General features: G+C 38.7%; 1 protein-coding gene across 8 annotated transcripts in view; it reads right to left on the bottom strand.

Moving 5' to 3' along the window:
- Positions 1–17,848, bottom strand: part of LOC126095166 (cleavage and polyadenylation specificity factor subunit 6) — a 193,632-nt gene that overhangs the window by 56,884 nt on the left and 118,900 nt on the right. For all 8 annotated transcript variants that reach the window (XM_049909892.1, XM_049909890.1, XM_049909889.1 and 5 more), the window contains 3 exons: positions 2,656–2,849; positions 2,187–2,328; positions 1,944–2,099 (listed from right to left, as the gene is read on the bottom strand). In XM_049909892.1, coding sequence (XP_049765849.1) covers positions 1,944–2,099; positions 2,187–2,328; positions 2,656–2,849 — 492 coding nt within the window. The remainder of the gene's footprint in view (positions 1–1,943; positions 2,100–2,186; positions 2,329–2,655; positions 2,850–17,848) is intronic.

A 17,848-nucleotide genomic window follows, 5' to 3' on the forward strand; every position in this document is an offset into this window, starting at 1 on the left:
ATATTTTCCACATATCCACCATGCGTAGCAATAATATGGCGTAGTCTCTGAATGAAATTACCCGAAACCTTTGACAACGTGTCTGGCGGAATGGCTTCACATGCAGATGAGATGTACTGCTTCAGCTGTTCAATTGTTTCTGGATTCTGGCGGTACACCTGGTCTTTCAAGTGTCCCCACAGAAAGAAGTCACAGGGGTTCATGTCTGGCGAATAGGGAGCCCAATCCACGCCGCCTCCTGTATGTTTCGGATAGCCCAAAGCAATCACACGATCATCGAAATATTCATTCAGGAAATTAAAGACGTTGGCCGTGCGATGTGGCCGGGCACCATCTTGCATAAACCACAAGGTGTTCGCAGTGTCGTCTAAGGCAGTTTGTACCGCCACAAATTCACGAAGAATGTCCAGATAGCGTGATGCAGTAATCGTTTCGGATCTGAAAAATGGGCCAATGATTCCTTTGGAAGAAATCGCGGCCCAGACCAGTACTTTTTGAGGATGCAGGGACGATGGGACTGCAACATGGGGCTTTTCGGTTCCCCATATGCGCCAGTTCTGTTTATTGACGAAGCCGTCCAGGTAAAAATAAGCTTCGTCAGTAAACCAAATGCTGCCCACATGCATATCGCCGTCATCAATCCTGTGCACTATATCGTTAGCGAATGTCTCTCGTGCAGCAATGGTAGCAGCGCTGAGGGGTTGCCGCGTTTGAATTTTGTATGGATAGAGGTGTAAACTCGGGCGCATGAGACGATACGTGGGCGTTGGCGTCATTTGGACCGCAGCTGCAACACGGCGAACGGAAACCCGAGGCCGCTGTTGGATCACCTGCTGCACTAGCTGCGTGTTGCCCTCTGTGGTTGCCGTACGCGGTCGCCCTACCTTTCCAGCACGTTCATCCGTCACGTTCCCAGCCTGTTGAAATTTTTCAAACAGATCCTTTATTGTATCGCTTTTCGGTCCTTTGGTTACATTAAACCTCCGTTGAAAACTTCGTCTTGTTGCAACAACACTGTGTTCTAGGCAGTGGAATTCCAACACCAGAAAAATCCTCTGTTCTAAGGAATAAACCATGTGGTCTACAGCACACTTGCACGTTGTGAACAGCACACGCTTACAGCAGAAAGACGACGTACAGAATGGCACACCCACAGACTGCATTGTCTTCTATATCTTTCACATCACTTGCAGCGCCATCTGTTGTTGAAAATTGTAACTACTGTAATTTCGAAAGTTTGTCCACCTGAAAATGTACTGTTGTCCCAAGCATATTGCAACAAACGGTGTATTTCTATCGCTGCTCGTTTAGTTTTTATTGCCGTTTCAAATATACCGGTCATTTTTGAAACACCCTGTATCTTTGTGCCTACAAAGCATGCCTGTGTAGCGCTACATACATTCGACGGTGGAAGTTATATTGTGGCGGCACCTACCAACGTTTTTCAGAACTCCCACTTGCTTTGCACTCGATTCTAAGCCGCAGGCGGTTTTTTGGATTACAAAAACCGGAAAAAAAGTGCGGCTTAGATTCGAGTAAATACGGTAATTTGTTGTAATAAAATGATGAGATACTTATGGCTTGTGATTAAACATTTTGAAATTTCACTTACTCTGTATTGCAATTTATGTGTTATGAAGGTATGTCATTTCAGTGCAACAGCACATTGAAGCATCATCAAAACTCATATTTTTCTTGGCACATTTTGTTAATAGGAGTGGGTTTGTTCCATTTTCTGAACATGCCAGAAAATATGGGCGAACAAACTTCAAGACTGTTTTGCATGTCATTGACATGATTGCAGTTAAATCTTTTTTTTTATTCATCAAAACAGCATTCTAGATTCTGGGATACATAATTCCTTTACACACGCATGCACGCACACGCAAATCCTTCCCCAGTCTGAAAATTTTACCCACAAGCATTACTTTCTATGTGCTTACCTCTTCGTGCAGATCCATAACTCTTTGTCTCTACTCCATGAAGCGTATCTTGTAGCGAGCTTATCAGGATCTTACAACGATCATCATTAGCTACTTTTGACTGTTTTATTAGAGAAATCGCTGTGACCAAAGTTTCAATTGCACTAGCATATTCACCTGTAACAGCAGAACAGAGTAATAGCATAATTAAACTGAAACACTTCCCTTAATAATATTTTTTTCTTTTTAAAACAGTGCTCTTACCAGCTGCTGCATCAGACACTGCACGAGCAATGGCAGAGCTTGAAACTGTTCTGTTCCGTCCCATTATTTCTTCAAATTCAACTTCACTGATTGGAGGAGGTCCTTCAGGACGATGTTCAGGTGGTGGTGCACCATACTGTGGCTGTAAGTATGACAGTACTTTCAGAATATCTAGCTTACAAGGACAAGCTTGGTCCAGGTCATTTAGTATAATGCTTTTCTGTGAAGAACAAACTAAACATGTAGGGCAAAGTACACCTAGTGCAACTAAGACTAAGCAACTGATTTCAAAAAGCAAAGACATCTATTAGATGCGACATGACTTATTAAAGACTGAGGATTATACCTGTTCAGATAAATATCCCTATCATCACTGTTTCCACTTTACAATGACCTGACAAAGTGAATAATGATGATGATGATATGATAATGATGATGATAACAGTAAATGGAACAGCAAAACCTGTACCTGTGGAGCTGGAGGTGGCCCATAGCCGTGAGGAGGACCATGTGGTGGTGGTGGACCCTGGTGTGGTGGCCCTTGATGTGGTGGGCCAGCACCTTGCTGGAAGAATGCAGGATTCACATGGGGAGCTGGAGGGCCTTGCGGGGGACCTCCGTGGACAGGTGGCCCACCATGACCAGGGGGTGGTCCTCCTGGACCTGAAAAATTTCCAAATACCAGCCATTTTTTTAATAGGAAAGAACAGTCTTCACTTCAAAAACCTTTTTTTAACTAACTTTTCTATAGTCACTGCCACACAAACCAAAGAAATAGTTCTATATGCCAGAATCATTGCTCGCAAAATACTTCCACCAGCCCAACGAAAAACGTTTATGAAGAAAATCACAAGTCATAGAAAAACCACAAATCAAACAAAAATTCACACAGAGTCAATTAGAATTAAGACTAAAATTTTGTATATTCAAAATATAGGAAAGATAGTTTTCATAACTAAACTTTTGATGTGTCTGAATTCTATAAAGTTTATCATCAGAGTGTACCGACTAATGGCAGTGAGAAACACACGTTTTAAAGTGAGCTATCAAGTTCTCTCGGCCTGATTGATTAATGGTGTGCTTGCGAGTGTACACTCAAATTGTTAATTCAATTTTATGCATGAAATAGAATCAATAACTCACTTATATACTCCAAAGCCAATCATCAATCGAGTTTAAACACTAAATTCATTCACAAACAGAAGGGTGCTCAGCATCCTGGAAAGTAGAGCATACTGGGAATCATTAAGAGACAGTGCAACAATTACACATGAATCGAAGAACAGACTGAAGCAGAAGATACAGTTATGGATAGTTAAATGGAAGTCGGGTGGGTAAGCAGTCAGGCGAATGGATAGCAGATGGACCATGTTAGTTATCTGGAGGATTTCAAGAGAGAAAAGACAAGGTCTTTATCCTGCAGTGGATCTCACATGGCTGCTGCTGTATTCACATTCCATTTGCCTGTGCAGAATGTTACTAGGATTTTTACTACTTGCCCTGAATACAGCAGATCATACAGAGCCACCACATACAGTGAAATTTTCTCATAAAATTTTTGATCTACTCATGCAGATAATTTTGATCTATAGCTTATGAACAAATTGCACAAATCTGTACAGTGACAGTTAACTCCCAATTCTTTAAAGAATTGAACTTCCATGTAAAAAACTGTTTCAAACATCAAATTACTTTACAAATGAGTTAATGTGTTAAATATTTGAAGTTGAGCAAATCAGTGAGATAAACTTCAGCAAATACTTGAAATTATGCTTAAAAGTTTGCTGGAAGTCACTCAGTGGATGAATACAGTCTGGATAATATGCACTTCATTTTTGGCAACAGCAAGTTTCTCACACATCTCAAAGTTTATAACATCATGTCTCCTGAACTGTGTGCTGTACAATGACATAATTTTGTAGGTACATTCACAGATATGTATGGATACTGTCTGCAAATCGTGTTGCGAATAAAGTTGTTATGAGGGAAGATTGGAAAGAAGCGCACAGTAATTTAATCATCAAAATGTTTAATAGGTATTTTTAAAAAAAACTTACATCTTTTAACTACTTTTCTACGTAGCCACCAATGTTCCCAACACATTTCTTCCATCATGGCATCAGTTTCAATATGCCCTGCTCGTAGTAGTGTGTTTGATTAGAATATAAGCATCTGCTGATTCGCTTCCACATCTATCAGAAAGTGACAGCTGGCCAGCAATTTCTTCATGGAATGAAACAGATGAAAGTCCAATGGAGCAAGATGCGGACTGTAATGTGGATGCTGAAGCACCTCCCACCAAAATTGTTGATTTTCTCACGAACAGGAGCACCAACATGGATTTGAGCACTGTCATGAAGAAGACTGATACCATCAGCATTAATGTGGTCCTGTGTTCAACAAAGTCCACCAGTAACACACCATGCATATCCGAGAGCAATTGCACAAGCACTTTCCTAGCAGATTGGATCGGTCTGAATTTTTTTCGTACTGGGGAACCTGCATGTTTCCACGCCAAAGAGGTCTGCTTGGTTTCGGGAATGTTGTGGTGCATCCATGACTCATCACCAATGACTATTCCTTTCAGAAAGTCATATCTTTCTGTAGTGTAATATGTTAAGTAATCCAAGCCTGTCATCATTCGCTCGCCCTTATGGTTGTCTGTCAGGTTCTTAGGCTCCCAGCAAGCATTAACTTTATGAAATTTCAATGTGTGGTGGACAATACAGTACAATGCACCACTGGAAATGTTGAATTGCTGCAATAAGGTTCGCAGTTGCACACACCGATCGCTCAAAACTGCTGCCTCAATGGCTCCAACATTCTGTGGGGTTGCAGCTGTTACCCGCCACGTGGAGCATGGCTAATCACTACGGTCCATACGACCCTCTTGGAGACACTATGTCCCCAAACATACCATGCATTCTCTCTTAATTTCACTCAGTTTACGCCCTTTGGCCCACAAATACTGAGCTACACTTTCCTGCTCCTCCCAAGTTGATGACAGTAACATGTTAACTTTGTAGTTCAGGTTTCTCTTGCTATAGCTGCACATGAAAACAGACCGCCCTCTGTAGCGCAAACTTCAAACTATATATCATTTGGAAATTTCAACACTCCAGCTGCAATACCAAGAGTGAAAAAAATTGTGTATTACTTTTTGATCCTCCTTGGTAGTAAAGAAGTAATAAATTAAAATGTTATGTCAGATGCTAAAGTTTTACTGCATGAACAGTGAAAATGTAGTAAGCAATAAACTTTTTTACTTTCATCGGTTTGTGGAGGTTACCAGTGAGAAAAATTAGTGATGAATTTACGTGTAAAGTTTGTTGGAAATTGCTCAGTGCTCTCATTTCAAATACTGGATGTATAAAGTCTGGGTATTTGCTTGCTGTCAGTTAATGTTGCCTCCAGATAAACACACAGTTTTATAACTTAATTCTTGACTTACCATACTAAACTTTTAACATGAGATTATACCTCTTAATAAGCAGGTTATGACAACATTTAAAATTTTCAAATTCTGTCAATGATGATGCAAAATATTGAAAATCAAGTTTCTGTTGCCCTGGAAGCTGATAGGTAAGCAAGCTACAAACTGATTCCGAGTTCTGGGATAGATGCTTGGTAATGGAGGTATAAGAACTATAACAGCAGCCTTCTCGTTTGAAGTCAAATAGCAATAAAGTCATAAAGGTGGAAACTTTTAACTTTTTCACCCACATTTATAGCCAACTCTGACTTCAATTTCGGTGAGAATCAGGTTTAGTAGAGAGCAGGAAAAACCAGAGGTAAGAGGACCACTTTTTAATCAGAGCAGAGTTCAGTATTAAGCCAAGATATACCTTCATATCATCCAATGAAACATCTCTCCACAAGTGCCATCTTAAATGTTTTGTTAGTGGAGATACCTTCAGTTTTTATTGCGCTGGACACTTATTTGTTGCACTAACAAGTTCACGAATGAGGTCGGGCATAGCATTACAGCTGGTAATATTCAAAATATAATGTGGACCAAAGACTGATGATGAATCTGGATCACCATTTCCTAATGGAGTATGGAAATTTGGTGAGATCACCATACCCATCACAAGAAATATTCCATTTGCAAGCAACAAACCACATTTTGTCATAAATCTCTTCTTTGCTGCTAACTTTCAATTCTCTGGCTCGCACAGAGGAAGAGATTATTGTTGCTCACTGATCAGGAGATGCACCATCAGTATCCTAATAAAGTCCATCTATAATATCATTGCCACTTATACGCCATCTTCATGCAAGCAAAAACTGCATGAAAAGGAAATGATCACTTGTACATACCTAATCATGTAGAGCACATAATGTTTACTATCTGATGCTCCGGGTCAAAGCAAAATGGTGAAATGTATTGGACTGCCTGAAGCAAACCAAGCAAAAAACAGTAACTAACTAAAAAACACCCACACAATGAAAGAAATCATCAAATACCGGAGTGGCCAGTCCCTTACAAATTTTGTGGAAGTTTATCAAATGACAACATAACCTCGTGATATTTCCAAATCGACTGCATTCTATATTAACAGTGCAGTGACATTGGCAGAATCTCTAGATGTGAGCACGTGATTTTATTCCCCAAGAAATGGATGTAAATAAAAACTGAAATTTAGGAATTTTGCAATTCTGACAAAAAGTTAGGGCTTAGAATTGTACTTCGATAAGATGACAGAGGACAGTGATTGACAGCTAGAAAAATACTGAGTAACTTTTGTGAAAAAACTAATTATTCTGCTTCAGAGACCTCTGTTCTTTGTCTTCTCCACTCAGTAGGTTTTTAATTCAGAAAGTAAAACAATGGACAAAAATTTTTGTTCGACTGCAGACATGCTGCAGCAGCATGACCAACGTTTTGTGTAAACTGGTTGTATATGTGGATAGGGAAAAAAAAATTTTCCCGATCACCCGGTTAAAAATATCCTTTCTCCCGGGTGAAAATACACTTTTTCCATGTTAAGTGATAGTATACTTTTCCTCGGAAATGTAAAACTTATCAACCATCGAATCGCTACGGTTTTATACACCAGTGTAGAATTTCGCAGCACTTTACAAAACGAAAATGGGGGGGGGGGGGGGGGGGGGCGGCGGCACGTTTTTGAAAGATCTGTGATGTGCAGCAACATGTAGGCTGCATTTTTTCGTACGACGACAGTATAAATTCGAATTCCACAAAACACCGCATGTTACTTTCCGAAGCATTGAAATCGAGATTGCGATGGGCAGCCAGTCGTAGCTCATGTCACATGATCTTGCCAGCAGATGACGGCGGATATTCAGAGCATAGGACACATGATGCAGTCAGCCAATAGTAACATCATTGTTCAGTAGCACGAACACACAAATAGGAAAAGTTAATGGTTTAAATTAATATACATGGTGTTACAAGAAAAGTAAAGCTTTCACATATAATATTGGCCTCGAAGATTAATAAGCTGCAAGATAATCTAAGTTTTCACATATAACGTTGATCATTTTTCACGTGTTACAATTTCAGACATATCACACAAATGTGCTGGTAAAATTTTTAATAATGACTTAAATGTCTGATCATCTGGGCTCGAAATTCTTCTAATAGTCGTTCATAAAGAGTTGATTTTTAAATGAGAGCCAAATGGTCTGCGATTTAAGAAAGTTATCATACATTCTCGCACATAGTTCATCTAGCGCAAAAGGAAATTTACTTTGAAAGAAACGCTTTTCAAACCACCACACCATTTGCAACATTTTCCCACAAGTGTTAGAAATACGTTCATTTCAGCAGTTGCCACAGAGCACCAGATAACAGGCACCACTGCGATGCTCAGCTACGGCGATGCATGAAGCCCGTACGTTCGTACATGTAAAACATTAAAATGTCTTATATCATAAAGAAAACAAGACATCAGAGGTTATTCCAAGAGCATTGGAATTCAGTGAAACCTACCAAAATGCATCATTCGGCTTAAAGTGCACATTTGTATGTTCAGATTCAGATGTAAATTTTCTTAGGAGTATGGCGTAATGTGATATGTGCTAGAAGATGAAAACATGCACTTGAAATGCTGCGAACAGTTGAAACTAGCCAATGGTGTGGAATTAAACACTTCGTTTCAAGTAAATGGACTGCCTCAGAGGAAAAGATTAATAAACGCCAATTTTTTTTAGCAAACCAACAAAAATATCTCCATTGTTCTACAAGGTGATTAATGTTTGACTGTGAGAGAGGTGGAAATAAAATAAAAGCTGAAACTAATAACTTGTTTTAGCCTTCTGTGATCATGTGAATGCATTTTAATTCACTTGATAGCTCCCGTCCACAGAAATCAGTTTTGCTTTCATTTGAAGTGAGAGCAATAAACGAAGAGGAAGCAGCAAAATCACTAAATGTAAATACGGGGCATGTGGAGACTCCCCACTACAATGAAGATTGCTCTGTGTACCAGTCCCGGATCTACGATATTTCTGCCCCACCCCCCTCCAATGTTTGAAGTACGACACCAGAAATTAAATCGACTTTTCACAAAATGTTTATTTTGTAGTGCACATCTTTCTGAAGATGTCTGATACATAAAACATATGTCTTCGAGGAAATGTAAGACATGTTATTTGGTCATAAGTGTGCCAAAGTACAGTGCCACGCATCTTCACACAGCAGTCTTCTATCGCACATCACTGTATTTCCCCCTGCTGAATTCAAATGTGTATATTTCGTAATGGATGCCATCAAGCTATATTCAGGACAGTAGAAATTAAAATGTCCTGTGGGAATAATAACTTGCTGTTTTGTGTGACATAAAATTAAACATAGGATACATAAAACCAGTAAAGACAAGCGACAAGCAAGACAGTACACATTTCTTAAAGTCCTAGCAAATTTTTTTCCCTAATCTTGCTACGGCTTTACATGGCGAGCTTTCCTTTCTGCGAAAGAATCTATTACCTCATCAATGTTTTCTACACAAAAAAACGAAATGTCGGTGTCTAAGACTGAAAAAGCTGTTAATACAAATAGTGCAATGACTGGTGTGGTTTCTCAATCTGATTACATGTATTTTGTCACAGTGTGCTAGATAAAACGAAATAGACCTGTCTAATATTGCAGCAGTAATACACACCAAATAAACGATGCTGTTTTGGAGCAAATGGTCATTTTTATGACACGACAAAATATAATTCACAATGTTTTTTATATAAATTTGTGTGATGTCCCCATTTTTTCTCCTTCCTCATTCTAACAAACAATCTTGTCATCAGTAATTCTGTAATTATTTCTGCCAGTTTCGAAACTTATTCTCCGGTTAACTTCACTAACCCTGCCACAATCACCGGTTTCGTTATCCAGCCTTTATTCTCCAGTTAGATGTTATTACATATCTGTACAATGCATTTTCCGCGCTACTCCCAGAACAGAACTTAAGCACCTGCTATCTGGGGACTGTACAACTGGCCGTTACTAGTGTAGTGGTCTGGCTAAAAACTTTGTCAAAATTTCATTTTCTTGGATACATCAAGAAGATAACACATAATCTTTTTTACCTGTTATGCCTGATAGTTGTTTATTTCCACTTTGGTAGTGTGCATCTATGGCTTTCGCTAGTAATTATAACAATGCTGATCATTCGCAGACCCAGTCAACCACATTAACAGCAATTGGCATTCACTCATTAGGCTTTATTCCACTCAGCTTGTATAGCCCTATTGTCTTTTGTCTGTGGGAAAGTTTATTTCTAAATGCAATGGGGATTCCCCCAGCAAAGACATCACATACACTGTGCACGCATTCAAAAATCAACTTATGATTCTTTCAGAAATCAACTTAGAATGTGTTAAAAAATTAACAGGTATGCATTTCAAAATCATATTACTAAACAATAGACCAACGGGCGCGGGATGTTAGGCACTACTACCCCCTCTCAAGACGCTTGTATGAGCACTGTGTTTTTTTGTTGTATGTGATGCATCTCGTTTGCAACTTAAGTTTTATTTTTGTCTTTTTTCTATTGTTCATGTTTCATTGCTGCAGTATTATTCTGCAGTCCCAGGATACAGTAATACCCTTTGTTATAATATTGTTTCTTGTCAGTCAAAATTACAAAAAACTAACTGGAAACTAAAACAATAAAAAATTCCCAGAATTCTAAAAAATTCCTGGGTTTTTCTCAGATCTCCCAGGTCATATACACCCTGGTAAAATACACATGCTGGATGCTGTGGACTGTAGTCTTGTAGTATATTTCAATAGAACTTGGGGTTCACAAAATCACACACACATAAATGTGTTTTGCTAGACTTCAATCAAAATACTGGCCTGAAAGTACCTACAGTTACATTTTTATAGCGTATATGGGCTTTTTAGATTATGCATGCCGTGATGAATGGTCTGTAAGAGCTACAAATAAAAATTTTTGGGAGGTACGCAACATTCTCGGCAGTATTAATGAGAGCCAACCGAACTAAAATCCTGGTGGCGACATGCAATTATTCATGCACTATCACACACAGTCTCTGGTAAACAAAATGTGTTCACATGAGACAGCAATGATGTCCATATTTCATTGTTTTCTTAACAACTTTCTCGCTAGAGTTTTCCACAATGTCCAACAGAATGCAAATTCATCAGGGACCACATTTTCATTGTGGAGGCAGAACAATTTCAACTTCTTACAGTACTTTATTCTTTACCTTGGAATACTTTAATATTTCCACAATTAAATATGTGCAAGTGTCACATGCATCTATCAGCTATTAAAATTGTGTATCATTCTAGTACAAATGTGCCAGTGATTGTTTTTCCTGAGGTTAAAAAAAAAAATCATTTGAAATTATCACTAACTGTTAATGCTGTACAACAGTGAGATAACATTGAGGTGCCTATTTTCATGACAGCTGCTGTAATTCTTAGAAACTTTTTAATCAATGGTACTATGTTGTTATCATAATCTTCAGTTTGAAGACTAGTTTGACGCCAAGTCTCCATGCTGATCCATCCCATGCAAGGAGGCTTTCCTTATCTGAACAACTACGGCAACCTACAGCCACTTGAACACACTTACTGTATTCATGCATACCTCTACCATTTTTACATCCTCTCTCCCCCCTTGTCTCCATTACTAAACCAATTAGTCCTACTCTCAGGATGTGTCCTAATAAGCGATATGATTCTTTTAGTGAACTTTTGCCATAAATTTTTCTTGTCTCCGATTTCATTCAGCGCCTCCTCATTGGTTATTCAACCTACCCATCTAATTTTGAGTTTTCTTCTGTAGCACCACTCTCCAAAGCTTGTATTATCCTATTGCCTGAACTACTTATTGGCCACATGCCATTTCCGTAGAAGAGGATAAATGGCTTCAGAAACTTACTTCCTTACAGTTAGTTAAGTTTATGTTAGATATTAATAAATTTCACTTTTCCAGAAATGGTTCTAGCTACTGCCAAAATCTGCTTTATATTTTTTTCATTTCAACTGCTGTCAATTACATAGCTAACCTAATAATGAAACTCATCTACTACTTTGAAACGTCATTCCCTAATCTAATTCCATCAGCATTGCCTAATTTAATTCAACTACACCCCATTACCCTTATTGTCTTTTGTTGATGCTCATCTCCTGCTTTCATGATACTATACATTGCGTTAAATTGCTCTTCCAGGTCCTTTGACCGTCTCTTAACAGAATTCCAATATCTTTACTGCCCTTGGGCTCTTATTATTGCACTCTGGTTTCTGTACAAATTGTAAATACTCTTTACATTCTGAAACAATGGAAACTATGTTGGAATATCAACAATGAAAGAAAAAGATATAATTACTACTAATCAACACACTAAGTTGCACACATGTACAACAAAAAGACACTTACACATTAGCTTCCGGCCAAAGTCTTCATCAGAAAAGCAAATAAGCATTCATTCATAAAAATTCGCACACCTCACGAGCACATAGCCATCATCTCCAACAGCTCATACCAGGGTACACAGACTAGCTACCTTCAGATTCAATAGCGAACGTTCCATTCTACATAGTCAAAAGCTTTCTCAAAACTTACAACTCCCATAAACATAGGTTTGCCTTTTTTAAACCTGTATTCTGTGATAAAATGTAGGGTCAGCATTGCCTCACATGTTCTTCCATAATCAGAGACAAAACTGATCATCTGAGGTGAGTTTCTATAAGTTCTACATTTTTCTGTAAGTAATGTGTGTCAGTATTTTGCAATCATGATATATTAAACTGACAATTTGGTAGTCCTCACACGTCTCAGCACCTGTCTTCTTTGGAACTGAAATTATAATGTTCCTCCAGAAGTCTAAGGGTATTTCATCTGTCTCATATCTTGCACACCAGGTGGAGTAATTTTGTCAAGACTGGCTCTCCCAACAGTTTGAATAGTTCTGCGAGAATGCGTCTATTCCATGGCCTGCTTCTACTTCGAACTTTCAGGAGTCTATCAAATTTTTGCCACTGTATTACATCTTCCACCTCATCACCACTTACGTTCTCTTGTCTTTCAGTAATATTTTCCTCAATATTTTGCTTCTCTTATACAGACCAAGGTCCAAATTGCAACAGCAATTGACCTAGAGGCATCATGTTATTCAAATTTCCTGTTGACAGAAATCAGAGATCAAATTGGTTGCAGAACTAGACGAGAGAGAAATTGAAACCAGCTACACATTACAAGTTTTGCGAGAGACATAAATTAACTGGTTAACATAATTATAATTGATACATCGCATGTTTTCTAAACAATATATGCGTTTGCTATTTCTTTAAGCTTAACGATTCGAGTTGATGGAAGAAGACTTAAGATGGAATGCAATTCCTGCAAAATTTATGTCCCAGACCGAACCAGTCTCTTCTAAATGGAAATATATAATATAAAAACAAGGAGACATAGACAGTAACAAAGGTGAGATATTCATTGATGTTTTCCAGTTTTCAGGTTTTCATGTTTCCAACGGAAAACAGCAATTGACTTCAGTTTAAGTTGTTGAATGTCATCTATTGATGTGTGAGCTGCTACCATCACGTCTGGTCTAAAATAATGTCAGTTTGTGAAGGCACCAAGAAGTGGCAAGCAAACTGTGCCCAGAAATAAATTGTGCACACAAAAAAATATACAAATTATTAGTATTTAAAACTCTGCTGTGCTGTAATTTCGCTTTTTACTGATTATCAGTAGCATCCTGACATACATTCTGTCAACAACATGGATTTTTACAGTTTGTTCCTCTGCTACATAGTCGGTAAAATTTTTCATAAGAAGAAAGAAGAAGAAACTTGAAGGTAGCATTTGTCGCATCTGACACGCTAACTACGTTGTGGAAGTATGTAGCTGCAAGTGCAACTTTGCGAAAAACAAACTCGGTTTCATTGCTGAGTGTATGCCACGGATTAACCTGTGACTGATAAAATGAAATAATCCAAACTGTTAACACTTGCAATATGTCAATATGCAAATCTGTTTGAGGCAACATACATTCAATGCTTCTAAAATGGCTACTCAAAACACTACTTCAACTGCGGTCTTTATTTGAACATTTTTAGGTATGAATAATGGAGCTTTGTAATTATATTTTCAGTTACAAATGTTTTAGGGAGAAATGTGTGAACTGTAGCAGGAGACATGCAGTACAACTGGTGATACAAGAGTGTACTGTGTGAGCAGTTCAGAGCAGGATGGTGGTGTGAGGGATTGAGGAAAGGTGAATTAGGGAGGGGGAACCAGCTCTGTTTGCTGCTGCACTCTGTTCTGGCCTCAGTATAGGCATGAGTGAACAAGAGGTTCCTTCGTCTGTTGCGCAATGTACTATGGAAGTTTTTAACACATGAAGAGCTTAAACTGTCTGACATTTTAAAGGCACAGTTTGTAAACAATACATTGTCCCATAACCGAGTGTTTACTTGGGCCACACAATTTAAGGGCAGCCATGAAAGTGCAGAAAATGAAGGTCACACTCATCACCCAAGGTCAAGTCTCATAGAAGACAACACTTATGCTATTCAAGAGCTTATTCAAGGTGATTGTTGGTGAACTGTTTCAGTATTGAAAGTGCTTGTACCATTATCACTGAACACCTCAACTTTAGAAGAGTTAGTGCTCAATGGGATTTCAAATTGATGATATAATGGTAAGATGGAGATTTCAGAACTACAATTTAAACTGTAAGACATTTCTAGGTGCAGAAGTGGACTCGGACCACAAATATTGGTTTCAAACAGTAGATTCAAGCATCTAAAAATAAGATTGACAGAAAGTACACAATGGCTGGGCAAGAATGGCAAGAGGACAAACTGAAGGCTGCAAAAACAGGGTGTATAAGTGGACGAGGAAAAAAAATCCCAGATTTTTCTCAGTTAAAAATACACTTTCTCCATGGTGAAAATACTCTTTTTCCGTGTCAAATGACACTATACTTTTCCTCGGCACTGTAAAACTTATCAATCGTTTGAATGTTTATAGTTTTATACACCGACTTAGAATTTCCTGACACTTTAGAAAACAAAACTCAGGGGAAAAGCCACACGTTTTGGAAAGATCTTTGATGTGCAGCAACCTGTCCGCTGCATATTTTCGTGTTAAAAAGGTATAAATTCAAATTCCACCAAACACAGCATGTTACTTTTCGAAGCATTGAAATCTAGATTACGATGTGCTTTTGTAAGACAGTCATAGCTCATTTCACGTGATATCACCGGTTGATGACAGCATAGGACACGTAATGCAGTCAGCCAACAGCAAGATCGTTGTAGTGCGAACACACAAATAAGAAAAAATAATGGTTTAAATTAATATACATAGTGTTGCTACAAGAAAAGCACAGCTTTCACATATAATATTGGTCTCTTAGATTAATAAGCTGCAAGAGAAGCTAAGCTTCCACTTTAATGTTTATCTTTTTTGCGCATGTTACACTTTAAGATACATCACACAAATGTGCCAGTAAAATTTTTAAGAATGATGTAAATGTCTGATCTTCTAAATGGTCGTCCTCAAGGAGCTGAGTTTTAAATAAGAATCAAATGCTCTGTGACTTAAGAAATTCATTATACATTCTTGCACATAGTTCATCTTGCGTGAAAAGAATTTTCTTTGAAAGTAATGCTTCTCAAACCACCATTTGCAATATTTTCCCACGACATGTTACAAATTGGTTCGTTTCAGCAGTTGCCAGAGATCGCCAGATAACAGGTGTCACTGAGTTTGCACAGCTACGATGACACAGGAAGCTTGTATGTAAAACATTAAAAGATCTTACATTATGTCATAAAAGAAACAAGACATCAGAAGACACTTCAAGAGCATCGGAATTTCATGAACCGCACTAAAATGCATAATTCGGCTTAAGTGCGCATTCTATGTCCAGGTTTGGATGTAAATTTTCTTGGGAGTACCAGTACTGTACTATCTCATGTTTGGTTCTTTATTATGGCATAATGGTGATGGAAAACTTGCACCTGAAATGCAGCAACCAGTTGAAACTGGCCAATAGTGTGAAATTAAACGCTCCATTTCGAATATATTGACTGCCTCAGCGGAAAGACTAATAAAAGCCAAATCTCTTTAGCAAACCGACAAAAATAACTTGCTGCAAGGTGATTAATGCTAGACTGTCAGAAAGGTGGAAATAAAATCTGAAACTAAGAACATATTTTAGCCTTCTGCAATTGTGCGAATGTATTTTAATTCATTTGATAAGATCCCAGAAACAGAAATCCATTTTGTTTCCATTTAATGTGACAGCAATAAATGAAGAGGAAACAGCAAAATCACTAAACGTAAGCACAGGTCACGTGGAGATTACTCACCTCCCCACAGCAGACTGCTCTGTGCATCAGCCCTGGATCTATGATATTTCCGCATCAGGGCAATACTAGATAATGGTGCCCAGCCACACATCTGTAGCCAGAAGTGGGAGAAGGTACTACTCATACGCGATTCAACGGCGCATGCGTTAAGAGCCCACCCACAACTCCTCAAACGGATCTAATGTAAACAGTTGTCATGTCACACTCATTGGAGACAATTTGTTGTTATGAAGCATTGTAGTCTTGCTGAAGCCTTTGACACACTTTTTTTTTTTTTTTTTTTTTTTTTTTCAGGACACAGTAATATCCTTTGTTAGAGTATTGGTTCTTACCAGTCAAAATCACAAAAATTTAACTGAAAACTAAAACAATGAAAATTTCCTGGAATTCTAAAAAATTTCCGGGGTTTTTCCGGGATGAAAAAATTCTCGGGCTTTTCTCGTATGTCCCGGTTGTCCTGGGTTGTAGTCACCCTGAAAAATATGAATGACTAGGGGAAAGATAGATCCCACCTTTAGTACAATTAGAGTGAGCTTTGTAGAAAAGAGGAGCAGCTGTGTGAATATTAAAGGCTCAGATCGTACGCCAGTATTAAACAAAGAATTAAAAACTGAAGGTGGAAGAAATATATGGAGGATCTATGAATAGGAAAAGGTTGGGCACTAGCGCTCCTTATGGAGGAGCCACAGTGGGCCCAGAGCACGACAACAGTGTAATGTTGCTAGCAATCGCTTTTTGAAAATAATCATTCTGAAATTAGTTTGCGTACCATTTGAGTAGAAAAAATAACATTTTAATTTTAAAAACGAAATGTCATTTGTGCGTAAGGCTGATACTATTCAGTTGGCTTGAGTAACACATTGCACTTCTATAATTTTGTGGTAACTGGTGAGGGTAAACACTTGAGAAGAGAAGCTGATGCAGGACTACCACCATCAAGCAGTAGCTGTCACGTTTGCTAGTGAAGCATCCAGACAAACAGTGGCATAATTTCCAGACAAATAGTTTTGATAGTCAGTGTTGGACACTTTAATCTTTTATTATATCTTGAGTGAAGAATCAACATGTTTCTTCATAGCTCCTGCTCGCTATACACACATTAGCCAACAATTAGGAAACTTGAGCATTCCTTATTCATAAGAAGTTTGCTAGTGCTTCATCAACCAAAAGTGCACACACTCCTCAACATCTTCATTGTTTCCCACCAAGTGATTCTTTCATGGACACAAACAAAAAATAATTGGGGGGGGGGGGGGGAGAGACAAATCTGGACTATAGGGAGGGTGGTCGAATGTTTCCCCGTGCCTGTCCTCCAGTTTCTCCCTTGTCTAACTCACCGTACAAATCGTATTATTTATGGAGAAGGATGACATCCCTGATGTGCATTCCTAATCTTTTGTTCCAATAAGCGGCTTTTGCTAATGTTAACAACTGTCAGTAGCAAACTACATTAACTGCACATCAGTTGGGAAGAAAGCCAATGAGCAGCACTCATCTGTAGTCGAAAAACACAGTCATGAGAACTTTTCCGGCTGAGAGACATGTTTTAACCATCACTTGGCAGACTTCATCCTTTCTTTGCCACTCCTTACCTGCAGTTTCAGATTCTGGAGTTTAATGACACCACATGTGATGACACCCTTCAATAAAATACTGCCCTTCGTGCCAGAGTTGAGGAATATCTCACAAATCTCATATCTGACCTGTTTTGCTGTTCCTTAAAAAGGGCCAAGAGTAGTACTGGAGGGGGGGGGGAGGGTTAGAGGGGGGGAGGGAGAGAGGGAGAGGGAGGGGGGGAGAGAGAGGGGGGAGGGGGAGGGAGAGAGGGGGAGAGAGAG

This window comes from Schistocerca cancellata, chromosome 8, assembly GCF_023864275.1.
Source record: "Schistocerca cancellata isolate TAMUIC-IGC-003103 chromosome 8, iqSchCanc2.1, whole genome shotgun sequence".
NCBI classification, from domain to species: Eukaryota; Metazoa; Arthropoda; class Insecta; order Orthoptera; family Acrididae; genus Schistocerca; species Schistocerca cancellata.